The sequence below is a fragment of the Triticum urartu genome, chromosome 2A (genome assembly GCF_056163025.1).
Source record: "Triticum urartu cultivar PI428250 chromosome 2A, HENAU_Tu73, whole genome shotgun sequence".
In the NCBI taxonomy this organism is placed as follows: Eukaryota; Viridiplantae; Streptophyta; class Magnoliopsida; order Poales; family Poaceae; genus Triticum; species Triticum urartu.
In genome coordinates this window covers 547,047,383-547,071,201 of record NC_141874.1, presented here as the reverse complement: position 1 = coordinate 547,071,201, position 23,819 = coordinate 547,047,383, and the positions used below count along the sequence as shown (strand labels likewise).

Genomic DNA, 23,819 nt, shown 5'->3' with positions numbered 1-23,819 from the left:
CAATGGTGTTTCTATAATGCTGAGATTTTAATACACAGTTTTGCTACAGCACATTTAGATGTGCTCTAAGTATTGTACATTTAAGTCATATGTCATTGATTTTATGCTAAGATTCGTGTAAGCATTTTCTTTTCTTTCTAGTTTGATTGACTCACGTAGATGTGCAATAATCAAGGCACATCTAGATTTGTTCTAAACAGACTCATATACCAACTATACGCATATGAAAAATAACACTATCAAGAGACCGAAAATTAGAAATAAGAGGTACACTACAAAAGTCGTTGTGTACTGTACGCATATGCTTTCCTCAACCGTCAACTCCTACCAGCTACCACAACCTACTATTGAGAAAGATGAGAGTTGAGCAGAATTAGTCCCGTATAAGAGGAACGCGTAGCAGAGGGCCCTAGTTAAGATGGAGGCTACCGTGTCCCACAGGCTCAACCAGGACTTGTGATCTGCCACTGATGATGAGGATTCCGGCCGTCCGGCTCTCATCCGCTTTTGGCTCATCCGAAGATGATATGCTGACCGGACTGAAAAGATCCCGTTTTTGGTGTAGTTCCAGGCCAGGTAATCCTGAACATCCGGACCACCTACTGGAATCTGCAGAATCTCTAGAGCTTCATCCGGTGCGAACATTTCCATCATCGCTCTTCTGTTCCATGAGCGGCCATCAGTTTCCAACAGGTCCCCCACGCGTGTGTAACCGGCGATATAGTGTTGGCCCGGTGGCTTGAGACTTCCATTCCTTGGCAACCAATTGTCGTGATGAATCTTAACATGCGATCCATCGCCTATCCTCCAAATCAGCCCATCGTTCAGGAGATCGCGGCCGTGTAAGATACTTCGGAACGTGTATGATCCCCCGTCTGGGCATGTGGCGTTTAAGATCGTTCCGTCAGGGAAATACCTCGCCTTTAAGACCCTTCCACACAAAGAATCCGGTACTTGAAGTAAACGTCAAGCTTGTCTTGCAAGCATAGCTTGATTGAAGGCTTCCGGGTCTCTAAACCCAAGCCCCCCATCCTTCTTGCTCATACACATCTTATCCCAACCGATCCAGTGCACTTTCTTATTACCATCAGTTTCACCCCACCAGAAGTTTGAAGAAATTGTAGACAGGTTCCCGCAAATTTTCTTTGTGAGTTGGAAACAGCTCATGGTAAAAGTCGGTGTTGACTGAAGACCGGATTTGACAAGTACCTCTCTCGCCATCTTAGACAAGCCTTGACCCTTCTATCCTGACACTTTCCCTTTCGCACTATCCTTAACGTATTTGAAAGTACCGTCCTTAGATCTTCCCACCACCGTGGGTAGCCCCAAATACCGTTCACTCAGTGCCTCCTCCGAAATTTGCAACACATGTTTGAGTTCCTCCTTGTCACCATCCAAAGTACCCTTGCCAAAGTACACCGCTGACTTTTGGAGATTTACCTTTTGCCCCGAGGCCTCTTCATAATCAACCAGGATGTGGCGCAAAGCCTCAAAATTCTCTCTCAACCCCTCCACAAACACCACACTATCATCGGCAAAGAGTAAATGAGTGATCGTTGGTCCACCTCTCCCAAACGAAACCCCTTTGATGTTCTCACGACAGCCGAACTGTGTCATCAACCGGAGCACTGTATATCCTGGCCCTGCCCCAGCCGAACGTACGAACGTACTCACGACAGCTATACGTCCGGCGTGCGTCGCTCGTACGCGCCCCAGCTGTACAAGGATCGCGACCGTTTTGGACCTACGTACACGCATGAATCAATGCTCAACAGCCCTGCAGATAGTCCCTAAGAGTACTCCTGGATGGCATGTGATGGAGCGCTGAGGCGTATGCGTGAAGAAATATTAAGATTCCCGCTAACTCCGAGGCAAAACCTCATCGTCCACCTCCGCATTCCACTCCTAGCTTAGCTAGGTAGCCACTCCCGAAAGAAGGCGCACTGGCAGAAATTGGAACTGGATACGCGCCAGCATACAGCTGTGTATATGTGGTCGCAGGTGAGATGCTTCTCGAGAGACGGAAGCTGGTGACAAACCTTATTCACGGGCCGGACAGCTACGCCGTACCCACCACCGTTAATACCGCGTTCGGTCACGCGCGCCATCAAGGGCAACGACGATTTTCCGTGGCGCAGCCGTGCGGTGCACCACACGGACGTACGTACGTGCGCATACGGTCGCCGCCGGTTTCAGCGCTTTCGACCTGCTTTGCTTCCGCCCCTATCCTTGCTTGTGGTGCCAGCTAAACATCGGAGGTGCGAACCATCGGAGGTCGTGGTAACTGCTTTTTCTTCCAGAGGAAGAACTAACTTTGGCAGACTCCGGCCTTCGTATAGGTTAGGTACGCATGCTGTCTCTCCATCCATCGCGAGAACTGCATAAATGGAGCTGCTCAGGCTCAGCTGCTGCATCGGCGGGTCAAGTTAATACTTGCTGACTCCGACTTGCCTGTTTTTGTGATCGATCTTACCTCATCTGCACAGTCTCCGTTTATTATCAGCCTGGTACGTGCATGCGGCCAAAAGATTTATATACGCGCTGACACACATTATGGAAAGCTTTGGACGGGAGCTGGGAAAGTTGGTAAAACCGTCCCCACTACTAAGGACATGTGTAATGGTGATATATGGATACAAATGACTCTTGGCAAAAAACTAGTTTAAGGCATCTGTATTGGTTTTTTCTTCCCAACGCAGGCTATTGTTAGTGGACCTTATCAAAGGATAGAAAGTATTCCCTTCAATCCTTTTTAGTCTGCATATAAGTTTTGTCAAATCAACGTATCTCTACTTTGATCAAATTTATAGAAAAAATGATCAACATTCACAATGCCAAATCAACATTGTTAGATTCATTATGAAATGTAGATTCATAGTATATATATTGGGTATTGTAGATGTTGATATTTTTTAATATATATATGGTCAAACTTTGTAAAGTTTGACTTGACACAAATCTAATACGCGGAGTAAAAAGAACCGGAGGGAAGTAGACCATTACTACACATGCATCCCTTCTCTTCACTTCAATTTTTTACACCGGATCACACTTTTTCTCCTCAAGCACCCGCCTCTTACAGAGGATCCCGCTTCTCTATACGGACCTACTTTCCATGACATCCGATCCTACATGGCACATGGGGCATCACCATGAGGCTATGCATTGGCCATGCCCTAAGGTCGTTTCAATAGAATTTCCCATGGTCCTACTTTTTGTGTAGAAATAAAGATGCCCAAAAAATTACCAAAAATGTACAATTATTTTGGGAGAAAAGAGCTATGGAGCCACAAGGCCGCGTGGGTCCCTGTCCACCGCCTTACGCCCTCTTTGGCCTATATTTTCCTTCATCCCTGAAACCCTTAATGTGAACTTTTCGCTTCATGGAACCGCTACCATCTCTGTTCTTCTTCGGGAGGGGTAGTCTGAAGAACAACCTCGAGGGAGGGGAATTTGTTGCCATCGTTGTCAACAACCTCTTCTCCATCATCATGATATTTCCACTCACGTGTGAGTAATTTTCCCTAGGCATATGAGTAGTTTAGGTCAGAGTTTTTTAGTCATCACATGTTTTGCGATGGGACGAATGGCGACGGTTCCTCCTCGAGTTGCTCTTTCGGGTTTCAATCCTCCTCGAGCTCGTCCGTCTGCATGAAGTCGGTGAAGCTCCGACGTAGATTTATGTCTGCCATCTCCTTGGGAGGGGGGGGGGGGGTTAGGGTTTCTTGTGGTGCTTGCGCCGTGGCGATATTTGATGTCAGGTGCTTCAACGACGACTGCGGCTCCAGCACGCTAATTCTTAGGGACACATGCGCAAAGACTTTTCGGCTTTTATCGACAAGGTCAGGTCGACTTTGATAGAGGAGCAATGGCAGCAGCACATTAGCGGTTCTTTCTGACGATGATAGTGGTGGTTCGGTAATTCATGAGTAATTTTTATTACATTTGAAGTGTTTTGTATACTTTTGATGATTTTTCTTAATGAATATGTGCCCTTTTCCTAAAAAAAAAAGTCATGTTTATATATTCGAAGAAAAAACAAAATCCACTGCAGAGTTTGGAGCGTGGACCACCTCCGCTTATAAAGAACTCACCGCGGTTGCGGCAGGAACATCCGTCCATCCGTCCTCGAGCTCCACCCGTCTTTACCAGGGAGGCCACCGCACCACCCTTCCCCTTAACCTTAAACCCCACAATTACTTCACTCATCAGTCATCACTAATCCTCCCACTTCACCATTCTTCCCTTCTCCAGCCCACCGCCCTTTTCCTTTCCCCTCACCCCAATCTCCGTCTCTCTCATTTCCAAATCCAGCCACCTCCACCTCTCTCTCTCTCTCTCTCTCTCTCTCTCGCCATGGGCACGCTTCTCCGCCGCGTCCTCCTCTCCCTCGCGCTCCTCGCCGCCGCCGCGGCCCCCGGCGCGGCGGCGGCGGCGGCCAGGCTGTCGACGTCGTACTACAGCCGCAGCTGCCCCCGCGCGGAGCAGATCGTCTCGGACGTGGTCGCCGCCAAGCAGCAGGCCAACCCGTCCACGGCGGCGGGCACGCTGCGCCTCTTCTTCCACGACTGCTTCGTCTCCGGCTGCGACGCCTCCGTCCTCGTCTCCCCGCTCTCCTCCGACCGGACCCCGGAGCGCGCCGCGGAGATCAACCTCTCCCTCCCGGGGGACGCCTTCGACGCCGTGGCCCGCGCCAAGGCCGCGCTGGAGGCCGCCTGCCCGGGCACCGTCTCCTGCGCCGACATCCTCGCGCTGGCCGCGCGCGACCTGGTGGGGATCCTCGGCGGGCCGCGCTTCCCCGTCCCCCTCGGCCGCCGCGACGCGCGCCGCTCCGACGCGCGCGACGTGGAGGGCAACCTCCCGCGCACCAACATGTCGGCGCGCGCCATGACGGTCCTGTTCGCGCGCAAGGGCATCACGCCGCAGGAGATGGTGGCGCTGGCGGGCGCCCACACCGTGGGCTTCTCCCACTGCTCCGAGTTCGCGCACCGGGTGTACAACTACAAGGGCAAGGGCGGCGGCGCCAGCGGGCACGACCCGTCGCTGAACCCGGAGTTCGCGCGGGCGCTGCAGAGCTCCTGCGCCGGCTACGAGAGCAACCCGGACATCTCCATCTTCAACGACATCGTGACGCCGCGGGAGTTCGACGAGCTCTACTTCAAGAACCTGCCCCGGGGCCTGGGGCTGCTCGCCTCCGACGCCGCGCTGTGGGAGTACCCGCCCACCAAGGTGTTCGTCCAGCAGTACGCCGACAACCGGACCGCCTTCTTCCAGGACTTCGCCAAGGCCATGCAGAAGCTCGGCACCGTCGGCGTCAAGACGGGGCGGCAGGGCGTCGTCAGGCGGCAGTGCGACATCCTCGACTAGGTCCGGCGACCGCGCGCGTTGCTACAGCTTTGCCTGATGTTGTGCCGTCGCTAGTCCGGTGAAAATTGGGCGATATTAGGATTGGATTTTGGTGCGTGTCCGCTCTCTGATTTTCTGAATGAACTCGTGAATTGTGATGCTTTTCGGTCTTGTGAATCGAAAAGCGAGCGATGAAGGCCGTCCAATTCGGCGAGTGGCGCTGGGCCGTTGGCACCTCCCTTTCTGTTACGCAAGTCGTTATCGTCGCCTGGACTGGTTCATCTTGTGCATGTATTGTTACTTTCAGTCATACATACATTCCGCGTAGTCATCACGGAACGCTCAATTGCCGCCGCCGAATGCTCCTCTTGCGGTTACGCAGCTACCGGCGGCGGATACACGGAACGTAGCATAATCACGCGACCAACGGCAACGAAGGTGACACGAGCAGATTGCCGGCCGTTGGGGTTGGCACATGGGAGGGCAAGGCAACATTGGCTGCTGCCTTTTTCTTGTACAGCGCCGGGCGGCCGAAATCACTGTTCTGAACTTAACATTGATCTTTGTTATAAAATAAATTCGACTTAAAAGTATTTCATGATCTGACCCTTTTAGAAACATCAGATCCCGCGGCGTTGCTGCGAGATATAGAAACGCCAAGGTATGCTGCGTTTTTTATCCACATTAAAACGCCGAGGTATGCAGCGTTTCTGATCCACATGGAAACGCCATTGGTGTTGGCGTTTCTTCCTGACATGGAAACGCCATAGGTGGTGGCGTTGCTGGCGTACATGGTTGGAACAACGATGCCAACTATGCGAAAGGGTACACATGGACATGGTTCGTGAGAAGGAGCAGCAGGGTAGGCATTCAAAAAGTGACTTGACCTGACGATGACGATGTTTGATGGGTGGTGGGGCAGATTGCATGCAGCAACTTTTGTCTAATGACATACTGCCACTGTAGCAACATGCACAGTGCGATGTGATGTTGACACCCTGCGTTAATCTTGCAGGTAATGCATGTTTCGCAAATTAGTTCGCAGATCATCAATCAAATCTAATGAGCTGGTTCATTTGGCCGGATAAAAACAGATTGTTAAAATCTAAAAACAACTATAGAAGACTCTAAATTGCAAGGAAACTATCAATACAGTTTATGGGCTTCATAATGTAAGAAATTTCTTAACTTTAATCCTCCAAAATCTTGAGCGAGCCAAGAGATTTCCCTGAGTACTATATGACAAAATGTACTCCTAAAATAATCACAAGCGAAATGTAGTTGCTGATAGCCACAAATGCAATATTTGGCAATCAAATTCGCAATATATTTGGCCGAGTAAAAAAAGATGGATAAAAAATAAAAACAACTAGAAGACTGTCTAATGAAGATTTTAGATGACAGAGTATAGTTTTATAGTTTAACATGATTTGTGACAAGAATAACATTGGGCATTATTTGAATTTTTTTTAAAATATAACAGACGCCACACTTATAAATTAATCTAATAGTATGTATGAGACTAATTCTTGTTTAACCGCCATACCAAAAATGTTAAAATCCTACTTCAAGTAACTCACGCTGGAAAATGTTTAATTCCTACTTTCAGTAAATCACACTGACTAACAACTCTTGTTAGCAACACTGAATCATTCTATGTGGTCACGTGGGGTAGCAGTGTGGAGCATGGTGCCGTCCTTTGAGCTAGATGGCAGGTCGGGCTGTTTGTTTGTTGCTTTTCACGGTCAATAGAAAATGCACCGGCGCCCTAGATTTCTGTCAGTAAGGCTAGGGCTGTCAGCCGGTACATGATGGCGAGCATCTAGGCTAGGGCCATTTAGAAACGCCAACACCCATGGCGTTTGCATGTCAGTCAGAAACGCCAACAACCATGGCGTTTTCATATGGAGCAAAAACGCGGCATACTTCGGCGTTTTCATATGGAGCAGAAACACGGCATACCTTGACGTTTTTATGTGTCTCAGCAACACCGTGGGATCTGGCATTTTCAAAAAGGTCAGATTGTGAAGTACTTTTAAGTCAAATTCATTTTGTGACAAAGATTACTGTTACGGTCAGAACAGTGATTTTGGCCGCGCCGGGCCGGTTCATGTCGGCTGAAGCTTTTTTCGGTTGCGTTTTAATGGTGGACCCTCGACTGGACCGATGCCGGTGCGGGGAGGCATCTGGTGGTGCATGGACGGTCTGATTTTTTCGATTCGGTGCCTTCCATTGTGACAGTTTGGATAGCATGGATAGCAAATGATTAGGCCAAACATTCACGTCCATTTCCAGGGCCAATAGTTCGCGTCATTGTACAATGATAACAGATGAAAGAACTGGCGCACGACAGCTTGCACGGGTTCTGCTGAGCCGTCGCTACTCAGCTGCAGTGCATAATCAACCATTTCCTGCTAGTAATTCATGATGTTAAACGCTGCTCTATCCTAGCAATGCAGTTATAGAGTAGAGCGTCCTAAACATCGTTCAAGAACAACACCTAATTGAAAACCCGGGGTAACTCTGGTATACAGGCAACACAACTATGCACAATCCATATGGCAAAGATTGACAGTTGAACAAATGTAGGTAGGAGCAGTCAAACTGAAAAAACAATCTACTACTTCCTCCATGCACAAGACTGGTGGAATTCGATGGCCATTTGGCATACATAATAGATTGGGTTAGTTGTATCCCTCATCATGTTCCCCAAAATACAGGAAGTCCAGATTGATGATGGCGCTAGACCATGTTGTATCCACTCTGTTTCAAACCCTACTGCTGTTAACAAATACAGCAGGGCAGCATATCGCCGCCAGTGGTACGATTCGGAGCATCAGCTGACAAGACATGACTTTACACAAGCCAAGAACAGGGCGACATTAATCTATCAGCAAACAAAAAAAAGGTTAACTAAGCCAGACTACCAGTGAGGATATACAAGATCCGCATTAGAGCATGCTTACACCAATAAAAATGCATTCCCAGCAAATGTTCAACGTCACAGAGCACATGCTGCTCATCTTTGCCGTTGTTTTCCGTAAGGTGCCGCCGCAAGGAGTATCTTCTTCCTGGGGCCCTGATCCAATACAATGGTGTTACTCTAGTCAAAACTACAAGAGAAAGCCTATCTTCTACAGGACTCCAAAGCGGTAATTACTACTATGTCAAAAACGCTCTTATATTATGGGACGGAGGGAGTAAGTACTATGTATATTTGGCATGCTCTTGCTAGATTCTGAAGGTAAGTTCCTCCATTATGCATGTTCAAGTACTAGAAGCATGCTAACGAAATTACAACGAAAAAACATAGCATGCAATGCAGACACTATTCCTAACTACTATCAAGTTCGGTTGTGCTGAAAGCATGCAACTCATGTCTATCATTTCAATCCCGTTAATATTTGATGTTTCCAGTGTAATCAGATGGAGTAGCTTTTAGGAAAAAACATACTCAGAGCAAGAAAATCACGATGTATCATGTAAAGCGGCTAGTAATTGAACGACAAACACTACCATTGGTACTCCCATATCTTTGAGGTCGCTGTCTTTCATCTGACTCAATGCGGCCATATCCACCTGCAAACAAGTAAATACAAAGGAAAATGAACACTCCATAATAAAACATATATGTCTAAACATACTCATGGATTCAAGAGTATACTTGAATTGAATGGACTGACGAACACATTCTGGATCTTGAAGAAAGAAAGAAGGAAACATCCAATGGTAGTAGTTGAAAGATCGAATAGGGTAGAGTCAACAGAGGAACATGCATAGGAATGAAATAGTTTTAATGGAAAGATAATTGTGAAAGAAAAGAGATAAGAGACCGAAAGGATAGAGAATGTAATGAATTGTCCAGATTATACAAAAATAACAGCTAGAGCCCCTCGGGGGCATAAATTCATAACTCCATGCAAAACATCAAACAGAAGGCATCAAATGCTAATACATGAGCACTATGGGTAGCAAACAGATAACCCATTATCCGCAGGAAATATGTCTATTTGGGCATTATAAATATGGATTTAAAAGTTGGAAACAATCAAGATAACGGAAAATCACCTCCTCAGCCTGAAAGAGAACAACATACTTCTCAAGTCCCATTGAATTCAGTAATCCAGTAACTGTCGACGGTACTTCTTTCTGCAAATCACACAGAATAATGTCAGAAAATCTGGAGCAAAATCACATAACAGAATGATTGCATAACCAGAAACTCGCTAATATAATCGATACAAGACTCGCAATTGGTCAGCATAACTGGATGTTGAAAAATTCTCACATCAACAACTATAGGCAAAGTGAACAGAAATTCAGCTATAAGCCTGTAACCAAGGGCAACGTGAAGAGAAAACTGAGCTAATGGTCAGCACACATGACGATATATTGCATACATAGCAATGACCACGTTTTACCAATGTCAACTTTATGTCTCATGGTGTTCTACGAACTATGAAGCCTGCTGTATTGAGCAGCACTAAGCAAATACATCACTGGAACCTAACCAAAGTGCAAGATGAACCTTATAGGCAGAGATAGTTTGTAATAAGTTCACATTCGAGTTCCTTCTCAAATCATAATTGACAAATTTCACGGCACCAACAACATTGTAGGACAAACAACAGATACTGTCCCAAAAGACCATTGAAAAGGAAGAGCACAAAATAAAGCAATAAAGTGAACATTTAGAAGCCAGGCTAATTTCAGATATATGAGAGAGATACAAACCAGCACAGGGGATGTAGGCCGGCGTCCAGATTGTGTGATTCCATTAGTTTGTTGTCCTCTATCGATCCCAATGGTAGAGCTGTCTTCGTAAGGTTGATGGGTTCTTAACGTGTCAGCAGCATCTCTTGTGATATGACTAGAAGGTCTTGTGGTACCGACAGATCGAAGGGATGGAATGGACCCTGTATGATCATATGTTCTTGGGGGAGACATGCCTCTTCGAACACTTCTTGGAGGAGACATGCCTCTTTGAACACTTCTTGGAGGAGACATGCCTCTTCGAACACTTCTTGGAGGAGACATGCCTCTTCGGGCACTTCTTGGGGGAGACATACCTCTTCGAGAACTTATCGGGGGAGACATGCCTCTCCGAACGGCCCTCGGGGGAGACATGCCTCTTCGAACACTTCTTGGGGGAGTCATGTCTCTTCGAACACTTGGAAGCTTGTCTGGGGACGTATACCTCAAACAATCAGCGGTCCACGAGGGATAAGGTTTTCCTGAAGACTCCAACTTGAACAACCCATCTGCACTCCTTGACGAAGGCACTTGGCTTACAAGAGTAGAGGCTCTTGACTCTGGGACTCTCCCCCTCAAACCATATCCAGATCCTGATTCTGGGATTTCCCCCTCATCATAACTAGACCTTGATTCTGGATCACCCCTTCTTGCCTCGTATCCCTGGAGTTTCTTTGACTTCCTGGAAAGCTTTTCACGGAGATCCACTCCATTCTGTTCTGCCTCACTGTTGCTCTTCTGTGTCAAGCCTTTCCTCATAAGCTTCAGCCTTAAATCATCCCTGCCAATCTGGCGAGCTTCAATATTATACAGCCCAACGTATGCAGGAAAACAAAAGGAAGTGTCAGGCAGACAGCTCAGTATTGAAATCTTAGAATACTGATAGTGGAAATGAAATGTTTATCGTCACCCAAACCATCATCTCCAAGCTGCGAGCTACTGCTTTCTGTTTGCCGTCTGCAGGAGAACAGTAATATAAGAGAGTAAAAATTTATAAGCAAACACTTTCAACAGATGCTCAAACTGAGGACACGACAGAAAGAGACATGCAGTGAGCTGCAGTCTGGAGCACGCGAAGTAATTGAACATAAAGACAGCCAATGGAACTTGCAGATAGCAAGTGCTTTCTTTATCAAACAAAATAAAGATAGTAAGTAAAAGTGCAACATCTGTACAAAGGTAGCTAAAATTGAATAATAAATATGCAAAAGAGACACACACAGTGCAATATACTTCACTGAATATAACAAAACATGCAGGGACAAGAATAAAAGAGACATGTGATGTAGAATTATAACTAATAAACTGGCAGGGTCCTACTTGACAAGTGAACATATAAAGTGACAAGCTGACACTAGCATGCATTAGAACATAGAGTATGGAGGACTGTAAAACTGAAGCCATGACACACAATAGGGGGTGAAACACCACAAAGGGATTCACTCCATTTCCATTACCATCTGAAACATCTGATATGCAAGGGTCATCGTGTATACTGCTTCTAATTAAAAACTTTGCAACACTGTTTCAATAAACATTGAGTAATGTAGATGAAGCAAATATACCTTTTATTACTCTGCTGACTTCCATACAAATCAGAATCAGCCACATTATTTCCTAACCTCTCTCGGACAGGTCGCTTTCTTCCTGATACTGGCACTTCATCATCGTTACCCATATCAGAAATAGTTCGCCTTTTGACAACCTGCAATCCAAAAAAATAAAGTGAGGAGGGCAAAGTTGAATAATTGATGCAGCATTCTGAAGCCTTAAAAGAAATAAAAATATATTTAAATACACAATCAAGATACTGGCATCCATGGTAACATTCACAACACAGAATGGCCTGAAAAAAGGGGGTCTGTTACCAACTTCAAGATAGTTACTACTCCCTCCATTCCTAAATACAATACCTTTTAGAGATTTCACTATGGACTATATACGGATGTATATAGACATACTTTAGAGTGTAGATTCACTCATTTTGCTCCGTATGTAGTCTATAGTGGAATCTCTAAAAGGTCTTATATTTAGGAACGGAGGGAGTAGTACTTACCAGCACCCCATTATCTAAAAAAAACCAAAAAGAAAACATAACCAGCCATGGAATGAAGTGGTAGCTGAATTGGTCAGCTAAAAATTGTACAAGTGCAAACAGGAAGGAGATGAATTGACATGCATTCTTCTATCACCTTATGGTTAACACCGACACAGCTCTGAATTCAGGACTTGCAATATGATAATAGTCAATACAGCCAGCAGAGAGCAATCAACCATTGGACAACAGGGCATGACCTGAAGGTTTGAACACTAGTTACAAGAAAACATCCCCAATACAGTGGTTTCCCCTCAATTCAAAAATGTGTTACGGGGCTAGCTATTCAAGTGACATTTGTCTCTAATCGTGAAAACCATGTACTTACTCCCCAACACACCCACAAACCCACCAGAGGCAAAGACACCTAGAAACTACCGTTAACTCACCATTTGTCAACAACTAAGTAAATCACGTAACTTTACTCATCCCTAATCAATACCTACAGGAAATCACAACACCCTTTGATGCAACACTCACTTAGAAGTTAGAACCTTCGGGAGAGATGAAAATTCAAGCCAACAATGTATCCACCACTGAGCGCACCAAAATCGCAGCTATGACTAGTAGAAACTGAGCATCTCGCCGCGCGCGCTAGAGCTACGGCTTGACTAAAGCTGTACTACATCCGATCATCCGTCTCGTTTCTAATCAACCAAACCGGCGACGGGGGCACAGCCGAATCACAGACGAGCAATCAAGATACAGAGGAATCCCACGAGCGTCAGAGCCCTGAGATCCGAGCCGACGGCTCACCTGGCCGCTGCGGCCGAGGGTGATGGTGACCTTCGCCGTGGATGCCATCGCCGCCGCTCCCCGCGGGTTACAGCCTTCGCCGGGGCCCTGGAAGGGCGAGGAGGGTGGCGGGGCGGCCGGCGGCGCGACGCAGAGGGGCGGTTAGGGTTTGTGGCGAATGGAGATTGGGGCGTGGCGAAGTTTACCGGCGCTTGAGACGGGACGGGGAGGGGGAGGGGGTGGGGGTCCTCGGGTTCGATTTGGTAGCACGAAGCCACCAAGGTGCGGGCTTTTTTGCGCTTTCCCTTCCGGATTTCGGTTTTCGTATATGAATTTTATTCGGCTCCAAATTCGATTTGTTTGGTGATGTTTATCGCCTGTCCACGGCGTGGGTGTGTCGGCAACGGTTGTGATGTGCCCCCCGGGTGACCGACGGACCGTCGTGGGGCACGGCCGCACGATTGGGTGGTTCGCCTCCGAATCAAACAGTTGATGTGGACTTCTTTTTTCCTTTTTTTGAAAAAGGCAAAGGCCGTATAGTAAGTACTCCCTCCGTAAACTAATATAAGAGTGTTTAATAGTGATGTAAACACTCTTATATTAGTTTACGGAGGGAGTAGCACATACCCTTACAAAAACATCCTTACACAAACCTTGAGGGTGCTGAAGTTTTCCTTCTGCATCCACCGTCTGTGCGCATCAAGCAAAACTCGTTGTTGTTTCTGTGTCTTTTTCGTCTCAACGGAGCAAACTTGTTTAAACTTAGGAGCTTGTATAAAAGCAGCGTCCGAGAAATTGTTGATGTAGACCAGAGAAGCCCGCGGCTAAAAATTTGCATAGAAAATCGTCGCGCAGGAGAATTCTTTTTTTATGAAGAGAGCCTCTGAAATGCCCTAGTCTCAGTCGGACGGAGTTAGAGAACACAAATCCCACGCGGCCCTTGACGTATAGCCACGTTGTCTGCTCTGGATGACAACATGACCGTGAAAAATCTGCAGAAGAAAACACCGAGCTGGAAGAACATGACCTAAGGACACACCATCATCCACACCTCTCCTGGTGTGGCAAAAGAAGCGTCACCAAAACGAGGATGGTGTGATGAGACTTTATTCCATGCCGATGACGATGCCATCTCTCGCCACCGCAGGACGAAGATCTGCCTAATGTCCCAAGAAAGGGAAATTACAACTTCCACCGGTAGATCAGGACCTCTCGGGAGCTTAGAGTTTGTACGGATCTCTACTTAGAGAATGTCCCAATCATTATTATCCATCTTGGATGGTTTGCGTTGGAAAAATTAGCACCTTATCGATTAATCTTATCCACGAGTAAACAGTAAGCATGGCAATCACAGTACGCAACTCATATCGATACATAAGCATGTAAGTACAATCACAGTACGCAACTCATATCGATACATAAGCATGTAAGTACGTACAGTACATAAAATCGAAACATCTACGAGCACATCATATACAACTAGCACATGGGCGAGTAAAATGAGGGATGGAAAGATCATACCCTCCGGTTGGCCAGGCCAACGCGGCGGTGACGACGGCAGGCTCGGCGGCGTCCGTGGCCTTCTTCTTGGTGGCGGTGCCGTCAGCCATGATGTCGATGTAGGGGAGGTAGTGGAAGCAGAGGAGGACGAAGACAGGGACAGATCAGGAGCAGTCGCGTCGAGACGCTCCCCAAAAACCTTATTGTTGTTCTCCCGGATAGGATCTCGAACGATAGGGTTCCGAAGGCACCTGCTCTCCCAACCAACCGTGCACGCTGTCGTCGGGATGGGATCGCCGGGAGTAGCATAGAGAGAGGAACAAAAGATGACGGCTAGGGTTATGCAGGAGGGAGGGAATGAGTTCTGGTTCACTCCACAGACCAATGCCTCCTTATATAGGTTGTCGGGTAGATGGGCCTGGGCTTAGGCCCATGATTGAGTCTGCGAACAGCCCACGGTCCAACGTCTCGTTCAACGGCATTTTCGTTAGCAACTCGTTAGTTAATCCACAATTCAGATTGCATCGGATTGCAAGCGGATGGTAGAAGATGTCCACAAAAGCTCGTCATCGGAATATGGAGCTATAGTGCATGAAATAATACATCGTGCTAATTCTTTTATGTCATGTAAAGTAGTCCATGAGTTTAGGAACTCGAATTTTGAGGCTCACAATCTCGCTAAGTATGCTTTCTCTCTGGGTTTTGGCCGTCATGTGTGGTTGGGCCAGCCTGGAGAGCTTGATTTTGTACCGTTAAACATTATGGAGAGTGAATAAAGCATGCGAGGTTGTCTCAAAAAAAAGTTGATCCACAATTAACTAACCGTTCATGACCGACAAAAAAGGCTCGGCTCGGCTCATCCCCACAACCCGCAGCGTGTGCGCATCGTGACGAGGCGAGGCGGACGACGGAGGAGGAGGAGCGCGCGTGTACAACTCCTCTTCCCAAGTTCCCAATGGCATGTGATAGAGCAACCCTTATAAAGGAGTCTCGCTCTTACTACTGTAGCAGTATGGTACTAAACCTCCTGATGACCCATAAGTATAGGGGGTCGCTACAGTCTTTGAGGATAGTATTTCACCCAAAATTATTGATTCGACACAACAAGAGTCAAAGAATATTTACAAGCCTTAGCAGTTGAGTTGTCAATTCAACCACACCTGAGAAGTTGTTTCTGTGCAGCAAAATATTACTAGCACAATAATAAGGTATTTTTGATAGCAGTGATAACAGTGATAACAGTAAGAATTTTGTAGCAGTTGCAATAGCAGTAGCAATATTAGTAACTTAGCAAAAACAATATGAGTAAAGCGTAGACATGGAGTAGTGATGGATATTTGGATGACATTCATTATGTAACAGTCACAACCTAGAGTGACACACAATAGCTCCAATTCATCAATCGTATGTGGGCATGTATTTCGTATATAGTCATATGTGTTTATAATAAGAACTTGCATAATATCTTTTGTCCTACCCTCCCGTGGCAGCGGGATCCTAATGAAAACTAAGGGTAGTTAAGGTGCTCCAATTAATAAAGAAGTGGAATAAAATACTGACACATAGTGAATAATTGATCTCCTCAAATTACAGTCATCCTCGAAGAGTATCCCAATTATTGTCACATCAGGGTCTAGGATAAGAACAATAACTGGTGCATATAACTTGCAAATAGGATCAAAAATGCAAACATATTCATGAAAACATAATTAGTGCAAATCAGGAATCATTGCACTCAGATCCTAGTGGATACTAGGGATCAAGCCCTAACAAATTGACTCGATTACATGACGAATCTCATCCATCTCCCTCTACCTCCAATATGTCGATGATGAAATTACTCACTCCCAGTGGTGAGCATCTTGATGTTGTTGATGATGACAGCGACGAATTCCCCTCTCTGGAGCCCCGAACGGAGTTCAGATCAGGCCTCCGACGAAGAACAGAAGGTGGTGGCGGTTTCGTATCATAAAACACAATGAAACTTTCTCTCTGATTTTGTTCTCACGAAGACTGTACTTATGGACTTAGAGGTAGGGCAAATGGAGCATCATGGGACCCACACATTCAAGTGGCGTGCCCTAGTGGAGTGCCCCTGAGCTTGTGGCTCTATGGTGACCCCTCTCTGGTAACTCTTTGCGCTAGTACTTTTTATATATTCCAAAATAATTCTCCGCAAAATTCCGTTCAATTCCGAGAACTTTTTATTTGTCCACAAAAAATAACATCAACGTCTAAGGCATAGCCTAGTGGTGGGAAAGGGCTGATGCCTTCCCACCCACCCAGGTTCAAGGCATGGTACTTGCAATTTGGGTTTGTTGCACCAATTATACCGTATGGGGTTCCCTTACAGTCTTTCTGTCAAAAAAACATCAACGTAGTTCTACTAAAACAACGTCAGTCCGGGTTAGTTTCATTCAAATCATGCAAATTAGAGTCAAAACAAGAGCAAAAGTGTTTAGAAAAGCCGGTACATTAGAGACGTATCAACTCCCCCAAGCTTAACTCATTACTTGTTCTCAAGCAGTTCAGTTGAGAAACTGAAAGTGACGAAGAATTTTTTTACAAACTATTTTGTTTCTGTTGTAGTATATAAGCTTAACTAGTAACACAAGTTCTCAGCAAAGATCATGAACTAGCCATCTAAATGATAACACTTAGAACTCATACTCATGTCAATGGCATAATCAACTAGAGAGCAATAATAACATATCTCAAATGCTAAACTTTGTCAAAACGGCCATGATATAATATGACAAAATAGTATCTCGCTAGCCCTTATGAGGCCACAAAACATAAATGCAGAGCACATCCGAAGTTCAAGCGGCGACTAAACATTGTAATTCAGGGTTGAGGGAGTCCTGGAATAAGGGGTCCTCGAGAGTCCGGCCCGTGTGTTGTGAGCCGGACTGATGGGCCGTGAAGATACAAGGTAGAAGGGCTTCCCCCGTGTCCGTATGGGACTCTCCTTTGCGTGGATGACAAGTTTGGCATCCGGATGTGTAGTTTCCTTCCTCTGTAAACCGACTCTGTACAACCCTAGGCCCCTCCGGTATCTATATAAACCGAAGGGGTTAGTCCGTAGAGGCAATCAAAATTCATATAGGCTTGACATCTAGGGTTTAGACATTATGATCTCGAGGTAGATCAACTCTTGTAACCCATATACTCATCAAATACAATCAAGCATGATGTAGGGTTTTACCTCCCTTAAGAGGGCCCAAACCTGGGTAAACATCGTGTCCACCTTGTCTCCTATTACCTTCGATCCTCAGACGCACAGTTCGGGGCCCCCTACCCGATATCAGCCGGATTTGACACCAACATTGGTGCTTTCATTGAGAGTTCCACTGTGCCGTCGACAGAAGGTTTGATGGCTCGTTCGATCATCAACAACGATACTGTTTCGGGAGAAACTTTCCCTCCCGGTTAAATTTTTGTGTTCGGTGGCTTCGCTCTGCATGCCAACTCAATTGGCCACCTCGAACAGATCGACAGCTATGCCCCAGGTCATCAGATTAGTTTTGGGAACCTGAATTATGTTGCTGATATCCGAGGAGACTTGATCTTCGAAGGGTTCGCGACCCCGACCACCGCTCTGGCCTTAGATCCGGAGTAAACTGTCGGGTCTGAAGACGGGAGTTTGGAGCCCGCCGGACTCTCTGCTATGAAGATCACTATCGAAGATCCGGAGGCGATTGTGTCCTCGGCAAGCCCGGAGTCAAACTGGGTTCCCCCTATCATTGAAAGGACGGATCCGCCCCCGGACTCTTGCTCTGAACTCTCGAAGTCCATGAAGGAAATATGCCCTAGAGGCAATAATAAAGTTATTATTTATTTCCTTATATCATGATAAATGTTTATTATTCATGCTAGAATTGTATTAACCGGAAACATAATACATGTGTGTATACATAGACAAACAGAGTGTCACTAGTATGGCTCTACTTGACTAGCTCATTGATCAAAGATGGTTAAGTTTCCTAACCATTGACATGGATTGTCATTTGATTAACGGGATCACATCATTAGGAGAATAATGTGATTGACTTGACCCATTCCGTTAGCTTAGCACTTGATCGTTTAGTTTGTTGCTATAGCTTTCTTCATGACTTATACATGTTCCTATGACTATGAGATTATGCAACTCCTGTTTACCGGAGGAACACTTTGTGTGCTACCAAACGTCACAACGTAACTGGGTGATTATAAAGGTGCTCTACAGGTGTCTCCAAAGGTACTTGTTAGGTTGGCGTATTTCGAGATTAGGATTTGTCACTCCGATTGTCGGAGAGGTTTCTCTGGGCCCTCTCGGTAATGCACATCACTTAAGCCTTGCAAGCATTGCAACTAATGAGTTAGTTGCGGGATGATGTATTACGGAACGAGTAAAGAGACTTGCCGATAACGAGATTGAACTAGGTATTGAGATACCGATGATCGAATCTCGGGCAAGTAACATACCGATGACAAAGGGAAAAACGTATGTTGTTATGCGGTTTGACCGATAAAGATCTTCGTAGAATATGTAGGAGCCAATATGAGCATCCAGGTTCCGCTATTGGTTATTGACCGGAGACGTGTCTCGGTCATGTCTACATAGTTCTCGAACCCGTAGGGTCCGCACGCTTAACGTTTCGATGACAGTTATATTATGAGTTTATGAGTTTTGATGTACCGAAGGTTGTTCGGAGTCCCGGATGTGATCACGGACATGGTGAGGAGTCTCGAAATGGTCGAGACATGAAGATTGATATATTGGATGACAGTATTCGGACACCGGAATGGTTCCGGGGGTTATCGGATATATACCGAGTACCGGGGGGTTACCGGAACCCCCCTGGGGGTTATTGGGCCTCATGGGCCCAAAGTGGTGGAAGAGGAGAGGCAACAGGAGGTGGCGCGCAGCCCCCCTTGCCCCAATCCGAATTGGGAAAGGGGAGGGGGCGCGGCCCACCTTCTCCTTCCTTCTCTCCACCTCCTCCTTCCCCCTTCTCCTAGTTGGAATAGGAAAGGGGGTGAGGGAGTCCTGGATTAGGGGGTGTCCGGATGGCCGGACTATACCTTCGGCCGGACTCCTGGACTATGAAGATACAAGATTGAAGACTTCGTCCCGTGTCCGGAAGGGACTTTTCCTTGGCGTGGAAGGCAAGCTTGGCGATACGGATATGTAGATCTCCTACCATTGTAACCGACTCTGTGTAACCCTAGCCCTCTCCGGTGTCTATATAAACCGGAGAGTTTTAGTCCGTAGGACGAACAACAATCATACCATAGGCTAGCTTCTAGGGTTTAGCCTCTCTGATCTCGTGGTAGATCTACTCTTGTACTACCCATATCATCAATATTAATCAAGCAGGACGTAGGGTTTTACCTCCATCAAGAGGGCCCGAACCTGGGTAAAACATCGTGTCCCCTGCCTTCTGTTACCATTCGGCCTAGACGCACAGTTCGGGACCCCCTACCCGAGATCCGCCGGTTTTGACACCGACATTGGTGCTTTCATTGAGAGTTCCTCTGTGTCGTCACTTTTAGGCCCGATGGCTTCTCCGATCATCAACAGCGATGCGATCCAGGGTGAGACTTTTCTTCCTGGACAGATCTTCGTATTCGGCGGCTTTGCACTGCAGGCCAATTCGCTTAGTCATCTGGAGCAGATCGAAAGCTACGCCCCTGGCCATCAGGTCAGATTTGGAAGTTTGAACTACACGGCCGACATCCGCGGAGACTTGATCTTCGATGGATTCGAGCCACAGCCGAGCACGCCGCACTGTTACGATGGGCATGATTTAGCTCTGCCGCCGAACAGTGCCCTGGAGGCCGCACCTGTGTCCGCTCCGACCCCTAGCTCGGAGCCGATCACACCAACCGAGGATGGGTGGTTAGACACCGCCTCGGGGACTGCAATCTCTACGGCGATCGAGCCGAACACCAGCCCTATTCTCTGCGAAGCCCGTGACTCCAAGGAGCCGGACTCCTCTCCAGACTCCGAGCCCTCCGCACCCCGACCGATCGAACCCGATTGGGCGCTGATCATGGAGTTCACCGCCGCGGACATCTTTCAGCACTCGCCCTTCGGCGATATTCTGAATTCACTAAAGTTTTTCTCTTTGTCAGGAGAGCCCTGGCCAGACTATGGTCGGCAAGGTTGGGATGCGGATGATGAAGAAATTCAAAGCCCACCCACCACCCACTTCGTAGCCACTGTCGATGATTTAACCGACATGCTCGACTTCGACTCCGAAGACATCGACGGTATGGGCGCCGATGCAGGAGACGATCAAGAACCAGCGCCTATAGGGCACTGGAAAGCCACCTCTTCGTATGATATATACATGGTGGACACCCCAAAAGAAGGCAATGGCGATGGAACAGCGGAGGATGACCCCTCCAAGAAGCAGCCTAAGCGCCGGCGTCAGCGGCGCCGCTCTAAATCCCGCCAAAACAAAAACGGTGATTCCGGCACGGGGGATAATAACACCCCGGACAGTGCCGAAGACAACCACCTCCAGCAAGATTCAGCACAGGTGGATAGAGAAGCCAGCCCTCATGAGAGAGCGGCAAACAGAGAGGTCGAGGACGATAATTATATGCCTCCCTCCGAAGACGAGGCAAGCCTCGATGACGACGAATTTGTTGTGCCAGAGGATCCCGTCGAACAAGAGCGTTTCAAATGTAGGCTTATGGCCACGGCGAGCAGCCTCAAGAAAAAACAACAACAGCTTAGAGCTGATCAAGATTTGCTAGCCGACAGATGGACTGAAGTCCTTATGGCCGAAGAGTATGAACTCGAACGCCCCTCCAAGAGCTACCCAAAGCGCAGGTTGCTACCCCAATTAGAGGAGGAAGCACCTAAACCTACATCACCAACGCATGATGCGGCCGACCGGCCACCCCGTGGCCGCGACAGAGAGGCCTCTCGGCCCTCCACTCAAGCTGCACCCCGGCGCCGCTCAAAAACTACCAAGGCATGGGAAAATTCGCCAGACCTGCGAGATATATTGGAGGACAAGGCAAGACAAACAAGATTGATCTACGGATCACGTGGGCGCCCCACGGCACGAGACGATACTCGTCACACCGGATATAGTAAATCTGGCCGGGCCGAACACAGTAGACAAAGCTCGTTTGAGTTGCGTCATGATGTAGCCCAATACAGAGGCGCCGCACACCCACTATGCTTCACAGATGAAGTAATGGATCATCAAATCCCCGAGGGTTTCAAACCCATGAACATCGAATCATACGATGGCACAATAGATCCTGCAGTATGGATCGAGGACTATCTCCTTCATATCCACATGGCCCGCAGTGATGACCTACATGCCATCAAATACCTCCCACTCAAGCTTAAAGGACCAGCCCGGCATTGGCTTAACAGATTATCAACAGAATCAATTGGTTGTTGGGAGGACCTGGAAGCTGCATTCCTCGACAATTTCCAGGGCACTTATGTGCGACCACCAGACACCGATGACCTAAGCCACATAATTCAGTAGCCAGAGGAATCGGCTAGACAATTCTGGACACGGTTCCTAACCAAGAAAAATCAAATCCTCGACTATCCGGACGCAGAGGACCTAGCAACCTTCAAGCATAACATCCGCGACGAGTGGCTTGCACGGCACCTAGGACAGGAAAAGCCGAAATCTATGGCAGCCCTCACGACACTTATGACCCGCTTTTGCGCGGGAGAAGACAGCTGGCTAGCTCACAGCAATAACATGACCAAGAGCCCTGGTAATTCGAATACCAAGGACAGTAGTGGCAGGTCGCGTCGCAACAAGCAAAAGCGTCGCATTAACGGCGACAATGCTGAGGATACGACAGTTAATGTCGGATTCAAAGGCTCTAAACCCGGTCAGCGGAAAAAGGCATTCAAAAGAAATACTCCGGGCCCGTCCAGTTTGGACTGAATACTCGACCGCTCATGCCAGATACATGGCACCCCCGAAAAACCAGCCAATCACACCAACAGGGATTGTTGGGTGTTCAAGCAGGCAGGCGAGTTAAATGCTGAAAGCAGAGACAAGGGGCTGCATAGCGATGACGAGGAGGAGCCCCAGCCGCCGAACAACAGTGGACAGAAAGGTTTTCCCCCACAAGTGCGGACGGTGAACATGATATACACAACCCACGTCCCCAAGAGGGAGCGGAAGCACGCGTTAAGGGATGTATACGCGATGGAGCCAGTCGCCCCAAAGTTCAACCCATGGTCTTCCTGCCCGATCACTTTTGATCGAAGGGACCACCCCACTAGCATCCATCATGGCGGATTTGTTGCATTGGTTCTAGACCCAATTATTGACGGATTTCATCTCACTAGAGTCCTTATGGACGATGGTAGCAGCCTGAACCTGCTTTACCAGGATACAGTGCGGAAAATGGGCATAGATCCCTCAAGGATTAAGCCCACCAAAACGACCTTTAAAGGCGTAATACCAGGTGTAGAGGCCAACTGTATAGGCTTAGTCACACTTGAAGTGGTCTTCGGATCTCCGGATAATTTTCGAAGCGAGGAGTTAATCTTCGACATAGTCCCGTTCCGCAGTGGCTATCACGCACTGCTCGGGCGAACCGCATTTGCCAAATTCAATGCGGTGCCGCACTACGCATACCCCAAGCTCAAGATGCCAGGCCCTCGAGGCATCATCACAGTCAATGGAAACACTGAACGCTCTCTCCGAACGGAGGAGCATACGGCGGCTATCGCAGTGGAAGTACAAAGTAGCCTCTGAAAGCAATTCTCCAGTCCGGCCATTAAACGTCCGGACACCGTCAAGCGCGCCCGGAGTAACCTACAACAAGACCGCCTAGCACGTTCCGAGCAAGCGTAGCAATGCGGCCCCAACCCCAGCCCTCGCGAACTTGCGAAACCAGTGTTGCGCGTACATAACTACGCTCTAGAAATACCATGGGCACAGGGGGAGGGGCACCATCACGGCACGCCTGAAACGCGGCTTAAACCGCACTAGGGGCTGCCGATTTCTTAAAATTTCTCTTATTTTCAGGACTCCATTCTTCGGAAGGCTTGTCCGGTAGTACAATTGCCGCACAAACGATACAACCAGGGAAGCAGAAAGCTACGCCGCACTACGGAACTCTAAGGTGGTCTCTATAACAAGCAATATACCTGTTTCGCATAACATTCTGCAGCTCGCCCCTGGAAAGGACATATTTGATAGTCCCATCTTTTGCTTATCGCACTATTTGTATCGTCCTACTTTGATCGCAGCCTTTTTAAATAAACAATGCATAGCTTCCGTCTATTATTGCATTACCTTTTTTACGAATATATGTTCATTAATGACATGTTGCACCCGTACACTTTGGTACGGACAATACGCCAGGGGCTTAAGTACCCCACAATACGGCGTGAGAAGTCCGAACA

At 47.5% G+C, this 23,819-nt stretch overlaps 1 protein-coding gene and 1 pseudogene across 5 annotated transcripts; one reads left to right on the top strand and one right to left on the bottom strand.

The window, feature by feature from the left end:
- The first annotated feature begins 4,089 nt into the window (after positions 1 to 4,089).
- Positions 4,090 to 5,627, top strand: LOC125538571 (peroxidase 31 pseudogene; annotated as a pseudogene).
- Positions 5,628 to 7,875: 2,248 nt separating this feature from the next.
- LOC125538572 (uncharacterized) lies at positions 7,876 to 13,185 on the bottom strand. Of its 5 annotated transcripts, none has more exons than XM_087544336.1 (9): positions 12,950 to 13,185; positions 11,664 to 11,803; positions 11,009 to 11,055; positions 10,081 to 10,895; positions 9,415 to 9,495; positions 9,011 to 9,044; positions 8,863 to 8,925; positions 8,313 to 8,425; positions 7,876 to 8,233 (listed from the first exon to the last, which is right to left on the bottom strand). In XM_087544336.1, exons 1-9 carry the CDS (start codon positions 12,995 to 12,997, stop codon positions 8,183 to 8,185), a joined length of 1,392 nt encoding a protein of 463 aa, XP_087400462.1. In that variant the 5' UTR covers positions 12,998 to 13,185; the 3' UTR covers positions 7,876 to 8,182. The 5 variants fall into 5 exon arrangements, 4 of the variants coding, with proteins under 4 accessions (XP_087400462.1, XP_087400463.1, XP_048557792.1 ...); XM_087544337.1 differs by having other exon boundaries at positions 11,015 to 11,055; XR_007296444.2 differs by lacking the exon at positions 9,011 to 9,044 and having other exon boundaries at positions 12,950 to 13,182.
- Between the last annotated feature and the right edge of the window lie 10,634 nt (positions 13,186 to 23,819).